The sequence below is a fragment of the Loxodonta africana genome, chromosome 3 (assembly GCF_030014295.1).
Source record: "Loxodonta africana isolate mLoxAfr1 chromosome 3, mLoxAfr1.hap2, whole genome shotgun sequence".
NCBI classification, from domain to species: Eukaryota; Metazoa; Chordata; class Mammalia; order Proboscidea; family Elephantidae; genus Loxodonta; species Loxodonta africana.
Window position 1 is genome coordinate 143,969,350 of NC_087344.1, and position 19,415 is coordinate 143,988,764.

General features: G+C 36.7%; 1 protein-coding gene across 4 annotated transcripts in view; it reads right to left on the minus strand.

Annotated features, from left to right (window-relative positions):
• The window catches only part of FNBP1L (formin binding protein 1 like), a 112,265-nt gene that overhangs the window by 21,268 nt on the left and 71,582 nt on the right, over positions 1-19,415 (minus strand). For all 4 annotated transcript variants that reach the window (XM_064282242.1, XM_064282241.1, XM_064282243.1 and 1 more), the window contains exons 3-8: positions 15,484-15,537; positions 14,295-14,442; positions 13,230-13,292; positions 7,007-7,111; positions 3,274-3,402; positions 1,290-1,436 (exon numbers count right to left, since the gene is read on the minus strand). In XM_064282242.1, coding sequence (XP_064138312.1) covers positions 1,290-1,436; positions 3,274-3,402; positions 7,007-7,111; positions 13,230-13,292; positions 14,295-14,442; positions 15,484-15,537 — 646 coding nt within the window. The remainder of the gene's footprint in view (positions 1-1,289; positions 1,437-3,273; positions 3,403-7,006; positions 7,112-13,229; positions 13,293-14,294; positions 14,443-15,483; positions 15,538-19,415) is intronic.

A 19,415-nucleotide genomic window follows, 5' to 3' on the forward strand; every position in this document is an offset into this window, starting at 1 on the left:
TCAAGACATACTGTAGAATGCCAACAGAGCAACAGGGAAAGATCTCACAAACAGCGGTGAGAGCAAAATACAAGTCTGAAAATAAGTTTAATATAGTTTAATACTGTTGACCTAAAACTTAACATGCAAATAAATACTACATGTTGTTTTTGGACAAACACATCTCTATCTGAATGTTTACTGACATCTTAAACTCCTTTTAAAATAGAATACTTATTTCCACAAACTCCTCCCCACCCCCAGCCACCTCTCCTCCTCTGTTCCCTATTTCTGTTAATAGCACATTTTGTCTGTCATTTAGTCAAAAGTCATCCTTAAGTTATACCTTCCTTTTGTCACTAATGCCACCCCAGGAATCATTTGCCAAGTGTTAAGGACAGAGAAGAAGGTGGAAGAGGAGAGAGAGGAGGAGGGACTCAACTATATTGTGCATATAACTTTGGATCCAGCCATATCCAAATACAAAAGCACCTTGGAATTCCCAGTTAAAGAAGCTCAAAATCCTCTTTTCTTCGCTCAAGTTAATTTAAGTTAGGATTCTATTATTTGTTACAGGAAGGAGCCTCACCAATATAATACCAACTTGATAGGCTTACTGTGAAGCCTAAACACAATGTGGCAGACAACAGGCACACTACAAACACTGGTTCTCCTCTCTTGCTCTTCCCTCATATCCTCGGTTTCTGCTAACCATGCTTTTTGGTCACTCAATCAACATTTACTAAGAAATGACCAGGTAAAAGCCTCTTCATCAGTGATGAAGAATACAATGTGGGTAGATACACTTTCTCAAGGAGTTGATAATTTGGAGGTCTGTAATTCTGGAGCTCTACTCATAATGCCTTCTTCCCTCCTCCTCATGGGTCGTCATTCCCTACACTACCCATCCTTTAAGATGCAGCTCAACTGCCAACTCCTGTGTTAAAGGCAACTCTGACAACTCTAGGCCTGTCTGACCATTCTCTCTCCCTAAGCTTTCACTAGCCTAGTAGTACGACAATTTGTAACAGAGGATTCAGAGTTTAGTTACTCTCTTGGAGTAGAACTGAAAAAACTAGTGGGGAAGGGAAAGACAACTTTTGTTAAGAATGAGAATGTTAGCATTTAGAATGTCCTGAGAGTCCAAAGTGCTAACCTACTCCAACTTATTTCAATAATTTCTTCTACAGATACAATTTAGAATAAACTATCCATAAGATTACTTCACTCCTTTCCCTTTTCGTTTTACAAACTTAAAGTACACACCTAAACCAAACACATTTATTCAAAGATAATTATACAGCACTTACTCTTCTTTCATCAACAGATTTTGCTGCAAGAATCATTCCTTCCAAACATTTTGAAATGATAGGAATAACTTTGCGTTCTGAGTCTGCAAATCCCCGATAACACTCACTGAGTTTAATAGTCCTCCGTTCATCCATTTCTTGTAGTTGCTAACAAAGAATGTTTTAAAAAAGAAAAATTAAAAAGATCAATGACTCTTCCAAAAAAAAAAAATTGAAGAGCTCTTACTCCAATAGTCACACTGTTCTTGTTACTTCCTTTTAACGAGTGCTACAGACTTACAATATTTTAAACCTGAGGCCTGTTTGTTAAACAGCAAAAGAACGAAGTGGAAAAAAAAATAAAATCAAGGCTTTTTTAGTACTTCAAATCAGGTGACATTGGCCTTTAGTAAATCCTAAAACCAAGTGGCACTGGCTTTTAAGCCTTCTGAAAGGAACACCTTATGGACTACCAGCCCCCTGCCCAACCCTTCCCTCACCTTTCACTCTTCAATCACAGCCGTTCTTGTTTTTGCTTTCAGGAACAATTTCATCTGAAGGCAGAATTCTGGACCTTTTTTTTTTTTTTAAACAATTGACCTATAACATATACACATCTGAGACTTCTAATCCTTTAAGTCAATTCAGATTACTTTGTTAAGGCCTGGCTGGACCAAGGCTCCACAACTGTTTGCATACCAATAGGTATGGAGACCTACCAGTCTACAGCTCAGAGTGACTATTTAATAACTAAGGGTCCAGGGACACAAGAGAAAAAACAGGAAAGCACAAGGTCAAAGTGGCACATATATGGGATCCCCACAATTCAAAAATTCATTGGCACATGCTACTATGAAACATGTTGGAACATGTGAAGCCCTATAACTTCAAGGTATTTTTTGGCATTTCCTATTTGCCAACACTGATCTTTCTCTCTCTTAAGAAGCAACTACACTGCTCAAGTCCCCATCCATTTTCCCGTAGTCTTCATAGCACTTTTCCTCTGTGACTACTTCCTGAAGCTTAAGAGTTTTGAGATCTGCATGTTCACAAAAAAAAAGTGCTCCCCAGCATCATAAAATGGCACAACTGCTCTACAGCAAGGACCAAACAAAAGGATCAGCTCTAAAACACAAAAGGTAGTTTACCTCCAGGTTAGGGCCTCCTCAGAATATGAAGGCTTAGCCAGTAAGCCTAGAAAAGCACCACAGAGTAAGGACTGGCAGGCCTGAAACTCTGGAGGAAAGGACCAGAACCTGATGCCCACCCTAGTCCATCAACTCTCACTGTGCTTTCTCTGTACTTCTAACTCCCCTTACAAAAAAAAATATACCTGAACTGATGCTCCTTCCATGTAAGGTCCGCTCTCCTAGATACTACCTCGTGTAACACTTTCACTAAACCCTTTTTTCTAATTTCTCTCCTTTCTAGAATAGGCAGCAACACAATTTAACCCTCAGGTTATATTCTGGAGTGTCTGCCTAGGGCTGTCTGGCAAGGGCCAACATCAGGTAAGAACGGACAGGGTTTTTAAGCAGGCTCAAGGCCTGAATTACTTTTACGATCTGACAAAAGTCAGGAGGATAAGCATGCAAAAACCGAGCCAGTAAATACATTTTATAAGGCTTATTTCTGGCACCTGGACTAATGCCAGTGAGTCTGGTATGGTGTCAAAAGGCTATATCCCCATTCTAGGTGAACACATTAGAACACAAAATTTCACTGGGTTCCCCCAAATTATGGCAAATATTTAATGATACTGTATTAAAGTTCACTTCAAAAATGTTACTGTCTCAGTGGACTGTTTATAACACTAATAATAAATCTTGTGATTTAAAATTTACTTTTTGAATCTATAACCATAAAGAAATCTCTTAACACCAATCTTAATGACCAGTGAATCTAGAAACATTATCATGTCTGGAATTTTAAAGTTATGTTTTACATTTAAAGACTAGCATTTCCAACTCTAAAACTGGATTAACTTCATGTATCTAAAATTTACCTTGTAAATCTGAGGAATCACTACGTAGAAATGTTTGTGTTGTTCTCCATTATAGTTTTGTAACTGGGCAGCATATTCATTTTTATTCTCATCAGCCATATGTGTACGCAGATTCAACTGCTGTTTAGCCTGGAGACAAATTGGTCCAAATCATTATCAACAACAAAAAGTCACAGCTTATACTAGCTTATACTGTACCTAGATTATATCAATGGAGAAGACAACGCCTGGAAATCAAGAGAATAATGAAGTGGTAAGTTTGCTGACTTTCTAACTACTGATATTTAAAATTTAGTAAATGGCAACATCATGGCTCTGAACAGTAAGCCTTTAATCAGAAGAGAAACAGCTTCAGTAATATTTTAGACCAATAAAAAATTAGTAGTAAAACATTTCTTTAAATCTTATCTGCTTATATCCAACTCAGAAACACAGTGAGACCAAATAATGAAAAAAGAATGTATTTTAAGTAGAAAAGAACAATAATATTTCAATAACTATTCTAATATATTCCAGCATCAACATTCAATAATAATTTCCATCTCTCCACAAAACCACAGATACTTTAAGAAATATAGCTGTGTTCATTTCAATCTCCTCTTGCAGAAATGCTTTTCAACTAAGTCAAGTTAGTATTATCTACATTGGTTAGAACGTCAGAATCTATACTTAACACAAATTGTTACTTCTAGATTTATTAAGTGAAATTTAAACAAATTTCTCAATTGTTCTAAAATAACAGGAAAAAACAAAGTTAGAATTCAACTCAATTTCCTACAGTGCTCCAAGAAACAAATCATTTCAGATAAGAATGTTTTATAAAATTGTAAAGCACACTATGTATCAACACTGTATTGCTCTAATTTCAGTTTCAACAAATATAGTCCCTGACCTTCTAACAATAAGTTCACAAGTTAGTTCTTCTGAACTCAGGAACAAACTGATCTACCATATCATTTGTCAGTATGGTAGCCAAGATCTCAGATAAGCCCCCAAAAGTCCATTTAATCCACAGTGTACCTGAAGATTACAATCAGTAAGTACTATGGAAACTAAGGAAACCCTGGTGGTGTAGTGGTTAAGTGCTACGGCTGCTAACCAAAGGGTCGGCAGTTTGAATCCACCAGGCGCTCCTTGGAAACTCTACAGGGCAGTTCTACTCTGTCCTATAGGGTCGCTATGAGTCGGAATTGACTCGACGGCACTGGGTATGGAAACTAAACACCACAGCCCAAAATATTTCTACAAAAAATACATCTGAAGTTCCAATCTGGGCCCCTAGGTACACATTTGTTTACCCCTTCCTCTTATCCTCCTCCCTCAACAAGCTGGTAGAATAGAAGAGTCCAAATTATTCCCTGCCCACAAAGCCTAAGAATTCTGACAGGGAAAACACCTCCAGTTCCAAGTCACTGGCTGTGATTTCCCTGACTTGGGACAGAGAAGTCTGCAGAGTCGGTAGGACTACATTAAGGCTAGGAGCTAAACAACTGAAGCCATCCCACTGGCATATTCTTGGCTCCACATATACAGGCAGGCAGTCCCCTGGGGTTATGAACAGATGAGCTCAGTTCCTAAGTCTGTCTTTAAGTCAAATTTGTAGATAAGTAGGAACAGGTAACATATGATTCTTATTTCACATCAGTTAGTCAAATGTTTTAGTATATAGTATATATTTTACTTTTCTACGCATATAAAACACTTAAGAAACATTTCAGGAGTGTCACGTAGTAGTGCCTGCATTTGTTATTACAAACCATTGTATGTATTTAACTCAAGTATTTAATACAATACACTTTATGGCAGCCCTTTCTTAAGTACCCCAGTCCAACCAGTTGTCCATAAATCTGACAGTCTTAACTCGGGGACTTAACTGTACAGCCTTCCTTTTCTTTAGGAAGCTCATTAATCTGCCTGCTCCCATCTCCCCCCTCCTCCCAACACCACTATTGTTTTTTTTTTTTTTTCCATTTTTATCAATAGTTGCTTCCAGCTATGTTCCCTTTCCTCCTTCGTCACTTAAAACAGAACTCCCCTATTCTTCAGTTTCTAAAGCAAATCCTTAAAGTATTCCTAACTCTCTAATAAGTAAAGGAATTGCAAAAAACAAAAAAGAACATAAGAAAAAAGGAAGCTATAAATATAATTCTGAACAAATTATGCCAAACTAACTTACAGACATGTTATATCAAGATTTTAAGATGTCTGACTAGTCTTTAATGATATCCCTGTAAACAAAATAAAGAAGTAAGTTAAACGAGAGTCCAGTTAAAGAGTAACCTTAACTTGCCTAGCACATAAAGTGTGTGCTCAACCAATGTTTGGTAAAAAGCCAAATGATTTCTTAAGGAGTCAATGTCAACCTGCAGGGAAGTCTCCCATGTATAAAACAGTGCTATCTCCAGCTTGTTGTGGCCCACATTTTTATCAAGTACTCATAACACGGTGATCAATTAAGTGTATGACATGATGCTAGAAAAAGGACATTAATGTAATGGATGATCAAAATCAGGATCCAAAAATCTTAACAGCAGAATTGAAACTAATAACTGATACAGATGTACGTATGAATTTAAAATCCTAACAGTCCAAGTTCTCTTTGAGAAACGCACATCCATATACCACAGCGTATGTGAGAAAAAAGACATGGGGATTGAGATCAATAGAAGGAACTGTTAAAGCTACAAAAAAAAAAGTGAAAAAACTCCCTTGAGATTGTACACTTCTAATGACAGGGAACATACTGAAAGGCATCATTAAAGGGTAGAAAAGACACAAGCATAGGTTACACCAGAAGACCTTTAAGGTAATTCTAATCAGGAATTTATGTGATTTTAAGGTTTTGTTTGCTTGCTTTTTTTTAATGGACAAAGATAATAGAAACCCAACCTGAAGGCAGGATACAAATTATTCCTCTCTTCCTGATTCTATAGGGAATTATAAAATCCTAAGGAGCCCTGGTGGTACAGCAATTAAGCGCTTGACAGCTAACCAAACAGTTGGTACTTCGAACCCACCCAGCAGCTCCGTGGGAGAAAGATGTGGCAGTCTGCTTCCGTAAAGATTATAGCCTTGGAAACCCTATGGGGGAGTTCTACTCTGTCCTACAGGGTCGCTATGATGGCGACAAGTACGGGAGGCGTGGGGAAGGGAAGTAAATGGCAGTGGTTATAGGGTTGATCCTACCAACAGTTATGCTACAGAACATCTGGCCCAGTATCAATCACTGCGTGACAAGAGAGGGTTTGGTTTTCCAAAATGAGTGAATGAAAGAATACATAAATATTTAGTATCACGAACTTCTGACAGTTTCATGTTTTCCCTTCAGTAAAGCTGGGGAAGCAAACTACCAACCCCATTTGCATACTCCATTATCACACCTTAAACCTTCTATTTGTTTTTCTTTTGCAATTGGAAGCTCACTCCCAACAGCAATTATGTCTTTCCTATGCATTTTGAATGCAGCAAAGATATTACAGTTTTGATCAATAAATGAAATTAGCACATATTAATTGCCTTCTCAGACCAGTATGTGTAAATTAAAGTAAGCAAATATTTGCATATTTTAGATTTAAATGCAGTGTATCTATTGGGAAATTCTAATACTGATACTAGTATTAAAGTCAGTTTAGATTTTTTCTTTTTTTTTTTAATTTTTATTGTACTTTTAAGTGAAAGTTTACAGATCAAGTCAGTCTCTCACACAAAAACTTATATAGAGATTATTTCTTACCTTTTCAACATCTGCCTTGGTTGCATTGGTATCATTATCCAATCTTTCATAACTCTGTTGTGCCTTTTCTGCCTCTCTACATTCTCTTTCAAATTTCTTTTTACTCTGTTGAAAGAATTGAAATATCACACTGAGAAATAAAATTAGATTTATCTCATTTAATAACTTCAAGATGGTGTCACTGTGCACTGTGTAGAAATGAGTTGCACACTCAAAATAAAATCAGTTCTTTCTAAACTAGAAAATAAATCTTACCATTAAAACCAATTCATGACCTTAAATAACCAAATATCAGACATTAATTCTAGACCATAAAGAAAAAAAAAAAATCAGGCATGATGGCATTAATATTTTTTATGTATTTCAACCCCTCCCCATTAAAAAAAAAAAATCACATTTTTAAAATTTTTACTACAAGTTTATCTTCAGCAGGAGTTTTTTGGTTTGTATGATGTTTAATGACTGGTTTTATTTGGGTGGTTGGTTTTGTTTTGTTTTGTTTTTTTTCAGTGCGACCCCAACATGGTTTGGAAAATCCCTCCAAGGTACTTCTACATTGTTCCTCCCAGGCGTCCCAGGAATATCTCAGCCCAGTATAGAACCAGGTCTTTTTTTTTTTTTTTAAACACATATATAATTGGCTTTAATGTAACTTTGTCAACACTATTCACAACCTAGTATTATTACTTTTTCCTTTCCTGTACACTTTTTATTCTAGAGTTAATAAGTATCTTTTTTTGCTCAGTTTCGCACTTATCTCTACTTTAACCTAAATTTCCTCCAGTTCTTTAAATATCTTCTCAGTCACACTGAATACATTAGAAATTCCTTCAGTTTTACTTTCTTGATTAATTCTCTTCAAAGCCTTCTGATCTGCTGAAATCTGGACTGGTTATCACCTAGACTTCTATATAGCTATTCTCTTGGGAATTCCCTTCACCACTATCATGGGGATCTTTTTCACCTCTCTCTTGACTTAGATTCCATGTTTCCCAGTTCCACACCTTCCTCTTTTTTGGTTTACTTCCGCATTTTGCTGGAACACATTCAGTAGCAGCTTCCTAAAAGAAGGTTTTTATGGGAAATAATTTTTGAGTCTCCATGGCTGAAAATGCCTTTATCGTCACTTTTAATTGATAAAATTTGGCTGAGTATAGAACTCTAAGTTGAAAATCATTTTTCTTCAAAATTTAAAGGTACTACCTTTCTACTGTCTTCCAACTTCCTGTGTGACTGCTGTCCAATTCCAATCGGATTCCTGATCCTTTGTTTAAAGCATGTTTATTTTTCCTTTCTAGTTTTTTTTTTTTTAGAGGCTGTAGGACCTTCTCTCTCTTAAGAGTTCTGAAATTTCAGAACCATGTTATCCCTTGCTGCGGATCTGCTGTGCTGGTACCTGTAAAACTCTTTTCTTCTGGAAACTCACATCTCTCAGTTTTGGAATAATTTTCCTGAATGACTTTTGCCTGTCCATTTTCTGTGTTCTCTTTTTCAGAATACTTACTATTTTGAAAATGAACCTACTGGATGAATCCTCTAATTTTCTTATATTTTCTCTCCTATTTTCAACCTCTGTCATTTTGCTCTACCTTCTCAGGGATTTTTTTCAACTTTATCTTTTATCTTTCTAGTGAGTTTTTCATTTGTTAGCATAAAAAATATTTTGTTATGTTCCTTTTAAATAGTATCGTGTTCTTGTTTCATAGATATACTGTTTTCTTTGAGAACGTTAACAATGGTTTTAAGTTTTTTTGCTTGCGTTTTGCTTTTTGACATTTCCTTGCATAATCACTGTTTCTTCTAAGTTGGTTTTTATGCCCTTCACTGCTCCATATGGCTTTTGTCTCTAATATTCACATTAGATGCTTTCTTTGTATGTCTGGGGACCTTGGCTATCTGCTCTGATTTAAAAGCCAACTGGAGGCTCTTCAGATAGGGCTTACAGATTATGGTCCTTTAAGGTGTTATATGGCCACTCAGTTTCCTTGGAGAAACCCTAATATCAGTATCGATAAGCCTTTTCTCTCTCGCTATTTAGAGTCCCCAGATCAGACTCTTTCATTTCCTGCCTGGAGAATATCCGCCTCACTGCCTGCATTCTGAGAACTGTCCAAGAGAAGAAAGCAGGGAATTTCAATATTTTTTATTTACTTAACCCCCTTTTTAGAACTACTTACAATGTCAACTTCTTGTCTCAGGGATTATAAAACCACACAGATAGTACAAATTTGGGTTCTAAATCTCATGACTACCAGGTCAAAGGGTTTATATTTCTCACAGGATACCTTCTGCCTTCCTCACTTTGACCTTCACACAGAAATAAGTTTCTCTAATGTCTCTGTTGACCAGCAGGCAGTTTTTATAGCCCCTTTTCACTGAGGGTTTAGTCTTTCAAAGGTTCAAACTTTACACAGGATCTCAATTATAGCTCCCAGTCCATACAGAGATAAAACCTGATCTCGGTTCTCGGTATAAGTTTTAAAACCTAAGTTCTTAGCTAGTACCAGGTCCAGTAAACCACCATACCCCAAAACTTCCACCCCCGTTTTCCTACCATGACACTTTATCAGCTCATATACCTTTTATACTGGCTTTCAGTTTACTCTTACTTTCTAGCAGTTAGAGGTTTCCATTTCTTTCAGGTGGCTCAGCTTAGAGTTTAAAATACAGTAAAAAATATTTTAGCTAGTAAATCTAGGTATCTGCAGTCCAAAGGTTTCTGAGTTAGCTCAGTTTGCCATATAGCTTAAGCCAGAAGCTCCTGTAATTTGTTTCAAATAAATGTTAAAAATTTTTTACAAAACTCTTTAAATGTAGGCCTTATTACAAGATTAGTACAAGACATCAAATGAAATACAATTTATTCAAAGTACATAAAAGTATCTGAATGTCCATAACATACAGAATGTCAATTTCCTGTGAAGCCTAAAATTCAATTTTCACATTTAATTCTTTTAAGCTCAGTTCACAGCTGTATTTTCAAACTGAGTAGATTAAAAAAAAAAAAATTGAGTAGATACAGGTTATTAATTGTGGTATAATTTGAAGCTACTTACATAAGAAACTATTTTTATATTAGGAGTCTTAATATTTACAGGGGAAAAAATAAGCCTACCTAATTTTTTGCAACAGCAAAAGAACCATTACTGCAATAATATTAAAAATATTCTTTCTCTGAAAATTATATCATTATAGAATATAGGAAATTACTCCAAGAAAATATTATTTTTTCTTCATCTTTTATGTGGCAGACTAATCAACAGCTACTTTTATTCCTCCACCCTTAATCTCTCCTTGTTTAGCAGAGCCTCCTTCCCAATACAGAGGCTGAACAGAGCAGATACTTGCTTTCCCAGTCTCCCCACAGCTGGGGCATAGGCAAGTGATCTAATCCTGCCAAAGGTACCTGAGGAAGTCCACTGGGGGTTTTCTGGGAAAGCTTTCCTTCCCTGATAAGAAAAAAAAAAAGAGAGAGAGAAAGGCAGTTGGAAGAGAAATGGATACAACTGAATGAGGGAGGATGTGGTGTCTAGCTGCTTAAGCCCGCTGCCAACTACAGGGGACAAGCCTGAGGAAAAAGTTAACATAGCCAATATGGCAGACTGGACAGATGGAAAGCAGATGCAGGCTTAGTGACATCACTGGGCTACTGCCCAACTCTGGTACGGCTCTGTCTCTGGGCCTCGTTCTTATAAATGTGCGCTACTTGGAGCCTCCTAATAGACCTGGCATCTCTGACAATGGTCTTTGACCATTCCTTCGAAATCGCCTTCACAGGCGACTCTCATCTGCCCTCATCTTACATGCCACTGCTCCCTGAGCATATTTCTTGAGCATTTTAATCTGAGGTTAATAACAGTCTTTTTTTAAAAATTTCCTCGGCTTTTTGTTTTTTAAATTATACTTTAGATGAAGGTTTACAGAACAAACTAGCTTCTCACTAAACAGTCAGTACACATATTGTTTTGTGACACTGGTTACCAACCCTACAACATGTCAACACTCTCCCCTTCTCGACCTTGGGTTCCCTCCTGCCTTCTAGTCCTTGCCCCTGGGTGTCCACGGGCCATACTTTCAGTGTTTCTCCAGACTCTGTCAGGCCAGTAAGTCTGGTTAAAAAATTTCCTCAGCTTTTACTACTCTGTCACTAATTCAACTTGTTTCTCCTAGCTCTTTAAATCTCCTCTCAATTAATTCAAACATGTCAAGAATTCTATCAACTTTATTTTCTTCACTAACACAAAGACACGGAACTAAGAAACAGGGGATCCTAAATGTTTCTACATGTTACACTGGAATTATATTTGTCAGTCTGTTTTCCCCACTAAATTGTGCAAGCAGACACACACACGTGCACAAATTCATGTCATATTTACATCTCCAGGGCACGCACGGCACGTGTCAGGGATGCCTCTAATACACGAGTCGAACTGAACTCAACTTTAATTCATAGCATTGTTGACACCTTAAAAAAAAAAAAAAAAACACTTTTTTTTTAAATTATGTTTTAGGTGAAAGTTCACAGCTCAATTAGTTTTTCATTCAAAAATTTTACACACAAATTGTTTTGTGACATTAGTTACAATCCTCACAATGTGTCAGCACTCCCCGCTCTCCCTAGACACCCTGGGTTCCCCATGTCCATTCATCCAGTTTTCCTGTCCCTTCCTGTCTTCTTGTCTTTGCTTTTGGGCAGGTGTTGCCTGTTTGGTCTTATATACTTGACTGAACTAAGAAGCACACTCCTAACATGTGTTATTGTTTGTTTTCTAGGCCTGTCTATCTTTGGCTGAAAGGTGGACTTTGGGAGTGGCTTCAGTTCTGAGTTAGTAGGGTGTTTGGGGGACATAGTCTTGGGGGCTCTCCTGCATCTTTTGATGGTTCTTTTCTACTTAGGACCTCTATACCTTTGGCTTAATAACTGCCAATTGTTCTAAAGATGAGTCAGTACGTACTAACAAGAACAGTTTGTGCCAACACCAAATTTTAAAGGGACCAATAACTCATGAGTATAGGAGTTTGTTATTTTGTGCAAATGAAAACACGCACACAAGCAAACACACACAGTCATTAGATGGCAGATACTAAGGATGCCAGTTAAGACAATTTAAAATTTAATAGACATAAACACTCCCTAAAAGTCTTGGTGAAACCAATTAGAAAGGAAATGAAAACAGACTATTAATATACCTAAGAATTCTCAATTAGCACTAATAATTCAAATCTTACATTAATGATGGCTATATAGTAGAAATTTTATCTAAGCTTTGAATATTCATTTTAAAAGAGGAAAAAGAAAGGCTGAAAACACTGCAAGCGTGAGTTTGTTTTTTCTTCATCTTAAAGTCCTTTTTCCAATAATCACAGATTAAATTATAAATTCCCTTCATCATAATTTTCAAGGAATATACGGTGTCCCACACAGAAATATGCAAGTAAAGATAAACTGCTTGCTAACCTGAGAGTTCAAAAAGAATGTTAATCTTATAGTAGACAACATAACGTGATAGACCATTTTAAGTAAAGGAGACTATAATGTTATAATAAGCTAGTAGTAATAGTTTTAAGCGATGGAGGCTACATCTTGCTTTTCAAATGACCAAATCCCAGAACATTTAAGAAAACCCACATTAGCAAACCCCTTTAGAAATATATTTAAGTAAATTATTATGCTTTTATAATTCTGCCCTACAGAGTATTTTATTTCCTACAGTGGGATGGCCTCTGACCAGAAGCTAAGTATTACAAGCACAGAATTACAGAAGCAATGAACTGGAAAAAACACTTAATATGATAATCTAATCCACTCTCTTCATTTTTCACATGCTAAAAATTAAGCCAAGAGAAATCAAGTGCCAGAGAAAAAAGAACTAGAATCTGGGTCCTCTGAGTATCAAATGGTCTTTCAAGGTATCTCACTGTTCCTCTATTACTTCTATTCTCTATCAGTATTTTATGGTAACTACTGCAAAGTCAAAAAAGAATCTCCCTAAATGTTTACAAAGATCTAAAAATTATATAGTTGGTACATGTATAGAAGCAAACAGGAAAAAAATGACAAATTGATCTCACATTCCACATTTACACTTTACTGGTTATTATGCAATAAAACCAGTGTCAAATTAGATAAACGTTAAACTCAAATAGATATGAACCATAAGAGAATTCAGGGCCAAATCAGTCTACAAAATTTTACATTAACCATGAAAGCACTAAAACTCACATTATCCATCTGTTTCCAACACATGTCAAGGTATTGTTGAGCTTTTCGTCCTTCTTGGAGATGCTAAAGATAATAATAAACACCAAAAAAATACATAATTGCATTTAAATACTAAATGAAGTCTGAAGTCACAAAAATGGTTTTATTTTTGTTTTTCAAAGCACTAATTACTTTATCAACATTTAGGAAGAGATTATTTTTAAAGCAACTATAAAACATTTTGTAGGATGTTACTTCAATAGTTCAAATATAACCTTTAAAAGAGAAAACCTTTAGAAAAATACGTGACTCTCTTGAATAGGGGGTTGGCAAGCATTTCTGTCCAGGATCAGACAAGTATTTTAGGCTTTGTATGATATCGCTATGAGTCAGGATCGACTCGATGGCAACTGGTTTAGTTTTGGGTTTTAACCACATGCCGTCTGTTCTAGCTACTCAACTCCGCTCTTATAATGCAAAAGCAGTCACCTAAGTGAATGAGTGTGCATCTGCCCCAATAAAACTATACTTATGGACACTGAAGGAGCTCCAGTGGCACAATGACTAAGCATTCTCCTATTAACCAAAAGGTCAGCAGTTTGAACCCACAAGCCACTCTGCAGGAGAAAAGACCTGGCGATCTTCTCCCGTAAAGACTACAGCCTAGGAAACCCTATGAGGCAGTTCTACTCTGTCCCATGAGTTGGAATTGATTCAACTGCACCTAACAACAGTAACGCTAAATCTGAATTTCATATAATTTTCGTACGACATGAAATATTACTCTTTTGATTTTTTTCAACCATTTAAAAACATAAAAACCATTCTTTGCTCGTGGAAACTAGGAAACAAAAACAGACAGTAGGCTGAATTTGGCCTGTGAGCTGTAGTTTGCTGACCTCTGATCTTAAACCCGACAGGACCATAAATTAATAAAAGTATCTTGAGATAATCTGTAGATACAATAAATTTAGTGAAACAGAAAACCAGTTTGTGTTGAGCACATGTATTTTAAAAAAGCAGAGTAATTCTTATGTGAAAAAACTTCGTATATTAGAATAACTGGATAAAAATAATAAGAATTACCATTTTTCTTTCAGTTTTCAGATCATGAGCATATCTCATTAATTCACCATATACTCTGTGCGCCATTTCTTCTGCTACTACTTCTCGCTGTCCTGCATAGTCGTTTAGCTCGTTAAGGATGTTAAAGAAGGCTATACACGAGGTAAACCTGACAAAAACATATTTTAAAACAGTGAAATTTATTTTAATGTTCATTACAAATGTTTTTCATGAGGTATGGATTGAGCCTGACACTTGACAAATTTTAACACGATCAACCTAATCTCAGCTATATTCTGAATTAACTCCAAACGGAAAGAATCCTGCATTAAGCTCAAGTTGTACTTGTTTATTTTCAAGTAGACGTAATTTATAAATAAAGGTATTTCAGGGGTCAAGAAATAATGAGAATACTACCTGCAGGCTCTTTTGACATACTGGAATCTCTTAAGTTGCCAACTGACTGGCCTGAGTTTGGGAATGAACTTGGTTGGATTCCTAGGCTTGGCAGCTGAACCTGTTGCGGAGATGATGTGCGTGCGTGCTCTCCAGGGCGGAGCCTGCCAATCATACCACTCAAATGCATCTCGATGGCTGATCTACAGAATAGCTTTGCTATCAGCTCTGGACACAGCTGCCTGAATGCCTGCCCACATCCTGAATGGAAGTGAAGTACCATAATGTTGGCACCAAAGGGGGATAGAGGGGGCAAAAATAAGGGTAAAAAATGTGTGTGGAGGGAAGGAGAGAAACAAAGAGAATCACTGTATTAAAATGTAGTTATCTACTTTGAATATACTAAGAAACACTCTCATAGTTGAAGGCTTACAACTTAGTAATAAGGTTTTTTTTGAAGTCTAGTCTCTTTTTGTCTCTGCATTCTACAGCCATCCACATATCCCTGTTTAAAACTGCTCCAAAGCCCACAAGAGAGTCCTGTTCTTTTATTCAAAACTCCAAAATGGCCCTGAAACCCTCATTCCTTTTCATTATCACTTTAAATCAGTTCTTACAGCAGTAAAAGTATTTTATTATTTAGTAAGATGATACTTATCTTATTAAATATTATATTTATCTTACTAAATTTATTAACATTTAGTAAGATAAATAATAGAAGTATTTTATTAGTAAGATAATACTTACTAAATAATAAAAATATAAGCATTTTTCTTAAATTTGTTAATAGGCAATAAATAGGTATACAAGTTACCTTGGCTCTTCATCTTTGGATGACCGTTTGGGACAGTACTTCTTAACCAGATTTCTATGGAAAGAAGATTTCAAAAAATTTATTAAAAATACAGCTGGTGTTTAAATATTCTAAAAGTTTCCAATTTCATTATATCTGTAATTCCATGATCTGAAACAAGAGAGCAACATGAACATCTACTACCATTAACATCATAATGTTTGACCATTGCTTACTTACATTTTGTTCTTAAAATACTGACAGCTGTAGGAAGATTGGTTCTCTTCTGCTGTGTGTGTAACAATTTGGTTTATAAAAGAAGAAAAAAGGTAGGGTAGAACAGGAGAAAGAAACTATTCAGTAAATGAAAGTGGGTCACAGCACAAAGACATACATATCAAAGAAATAACGTCATCATTTTGTTTTGCAAATCAGAGATTTTAATACTAAGGTAAAATGTAAGCAGATGCTGACTCAATATGTGTATAAAAATGGAGTTGGTCAGCTGCCTCTATAATGCTACTTTTATATGACTATGCTTAGGTGACCCCTTAACCTCCTCTTTTCAGTCAAATGAGTTATTTTTTTATCAAACAAGGATGCATTTAAATGTTTATTAAATAAAATTTCTAGTCACTATACTTAAGGCCTCACCTTATATGTTAGTCTTTTTATCTCCCATTAAATACGGGGTACAAACTCATTAATTAAATCAAGCTGCTCAATATCCTGACCCGTAACTGCCTGTGCCTGCATCCTTGTCTATTCTTGACATTCTCAGCCAAGAACGTGACTTCATTTCATATTTCCAAAACCAGAGGCAGACTAGCACACAGGCTTTGGAGCCAGACTAAACCACCTGGGTTTGAATCCTGGTTGTTTTGGGTAGTATTTATGTAATCTTAGGCAATTTACTTAACTTCTCTATGCCCCAGTTTCTTCATCTATAAACAGCGATAACAGTAGCTATGAGAGTTAAATAATATAAGAATTAAATGAGATTAATGTGTTGAGAATTAAATGAGATAAGGTTGTTATAAAAATTAAAGGAGATAATAGTTGTAACGCATTTACCATAGTGTTTTATGCCAGTTCTCCTCAATGTATGGTCCTTGTACCAGTAAAGGTCCACAGACTCTTTGTTAGGAATCCACAAGTTAAATACAAAGGTTGAGGGTAATTGTATGTCTGTTGAACCTAACAATAAAAACTGAGGGTGTGTTCCCCAAACTGATGTATAGATTCAACGCAATCCCTAAACCCAAAACCAAACCCACTGCCAACTAGTCAATTCTCACTTACACATAGCCCTGCCATCAAAAAACTCGGTCATCCCTGGTCTGTAAAACAAGGTACAGGATAAAAGCCTTAAACCTTACATTTACACTTTTTATCAAAATCTTTACTAATATTTAATACATTTTACACTAGTACATGTATATATAATTTATAAATAACTGTGCAAGTACAGGCTAACTTCCTTTCAGGTAAGCAATAAAATGTTCAGATATCCCTGGTCTAGAGAAATAAAATAAGAACTTTTTTATACAGCATAATATGGTAAGAACAATAGAGGGCTCTGTACAGGGGCTTTCCTAGAGGAGGAAGACTGAAATTCCTGATCCTCTGACTGAGGAAAGAGAAGCTGGGCAAATGGAAAGTCCCGGGGAATTCTAAATAGAGGAGATCTCATGAGCAAAGGCAGGGAGTATGAAAAAAGGCAGTATTCATGAGCAACTATGAGTTGGTTCGATGTTGCTGGAACCTAAGTATGAGCCAGAGAACGGTAAGCAGTGAGGCTGGAAAGGCAGGGAGGGACAGACCAGAGGTCCTTCTGAAGGTACTCTGAATAAATACTCTTAAGCAACGATTCTTAATCATGGTTACTTGAGATACCACCAAAAGCAATTTTGTGAATAAACTGATTTATTAATTCATTCAAACACCAGCGAGTTTACTATATGTTGTACATTAATTATTCCAAGTACTGGACTGACAGAAAGGGATGAGTCACAGCTACGTCCTACAGTCCTAAGACAGAACTCAAAAAATAAGACTGGAAAGAGGTGATGAATATGAGTTAATTAGAATACGCAAATCCAGAGACAGAAAGTATATTAATGATTGCCAGGGCCTGGGAGAGGGGTAATGGGGAGTGATTGCCGATGGGTATGGGGTTTCTTTTGGGAATGATGAAAATGTTCTAAATTAGATAGTGATAATGGCTGCACAACTGTGAGTACACAAAAGACCACTGAACTGTAAACTTTAAAAGGGTGAATTTTATGGTTATGTGAATTATATCTCAATAAAGCTTTTCTAAGAGGAGGAATAACTGTCAGGAGGGCAGTGCGTTTTCCACAAAAAAAAAGAAAAAAACAAACCTGTTGCCACTGAGTCAATTCTGACTCACAGCAACCCTACTGGACAGAGTAGAACTGCCCCATAGTTTCCAAGGAGCACCTGGTGGATTCAAACTGCCGACCTTTTGGTTAGCAGCTGTAGTTCTTAATCCTATGCCACCAGGGTTTCCACGTCCACAGGTAGCTCAAATTCAACAAGTCTAAATCAGAACTTATCTTCTTTTACAAATCTAATTCTTTTCTTATATCAATGGCACCATCCATCTAGTGCCTCAACATTTAAGCCAAAAACTTGGGGATCATGCTATACTTTCTCAAGTTTCTCCCACCTTAAATTGTTCAAGTCCTGTAGATTCTATTTCCTAATTCTTTTTTTTTTTTTTTACTGTTTTATTAAGTGATAGTTTTTACAAGGAAAAAAAGCTTACACAGGAGAAATCCCTTCTTCTTCCCACCTTTTTACTGCTTTAGATACTGCAAGGACCGCATGGCTACCAACTGCACTATAAAAGGAGCAAGGTGGGTAAACCCCACCTTTATCACTGTGGGGCAAGGATCAGCATGAATCCAACTCTCAGCTGGAAATGGACCCAGGCCTCACCTTCCCATATTTTCACTCCTCCTCGCCAACCACTTTTCTGGCAATTCCTCTTCTTCTGACCCTAACCATCCAGAGTTAGATCAGACCTCATCCCCAGCTATCCTGAGCCAGGGCGAAACATCCCTGGCCACCTGAGGCCAGGTCACCGAGGAGTCTGCACTTCAGGCCAGCTGGCCTCTTCCCCCATCTCTCCTCCTCAGTCTAATCAGTTTATATATGCGTGTAACTGCAGCAGGCTCTCCTCCCTTCCTGAAGTTAGTTAGCCTGTTGCGGGGCCAGTGGAGCCCTATCTGCCAGGCTATTTTGGAAAACAAAGGCATCTTGATTGCTTGGGTTATTTTCAGAAACCAGAGTCAAAAAGACAAACCAAGTTCTCTGTCCCACAGGTACAGATACATGAGGACAAGAGGCTTGAAGCTAACATCTTGCAACCTCGTGGGGGAAGACCAAGAGACTCACAAAAATGCCCCGCTCTCGAATCCCATTTCCAGATTTTTTGTTACATAAGAAGATTCTGACTTGTAGCTGAATGCTTCTTAACTGACACTACTGAACAGCCTGATAAAATGTCCAACAGAGAAACGCAGTAAAAACTGGAACTTTAATGAAAGCTCTGGGATCAAGATACAGATGTGAAAGTCAATAATGAGTGAGGACAATAAAACAACAGGAGCTACCACTTGTCAACAATGTATTATTTGCCAATCTCTGTGCTTATGCATTTTATATATTTAATTGTATGCTTACAACAAACCTACAAACAGGTACTATTAGCCCAATTTTACAAGACTCAAACATTAACTTGCCCAAGGTCACACAGCTAATAAGAGGAATAGCCAAACATACACCTGAAATCTGATTTCAACACCTGAAGTGGTTGAAGTAATGAATGTCAGTGAGGCTGCTCAAGAAGTGTGAGATGAGAAGGTAGCTTAAAATAATCTAGGAATTCACATTTAACAAGGAAGGAGGAAGAGGTGCTTTAGGAG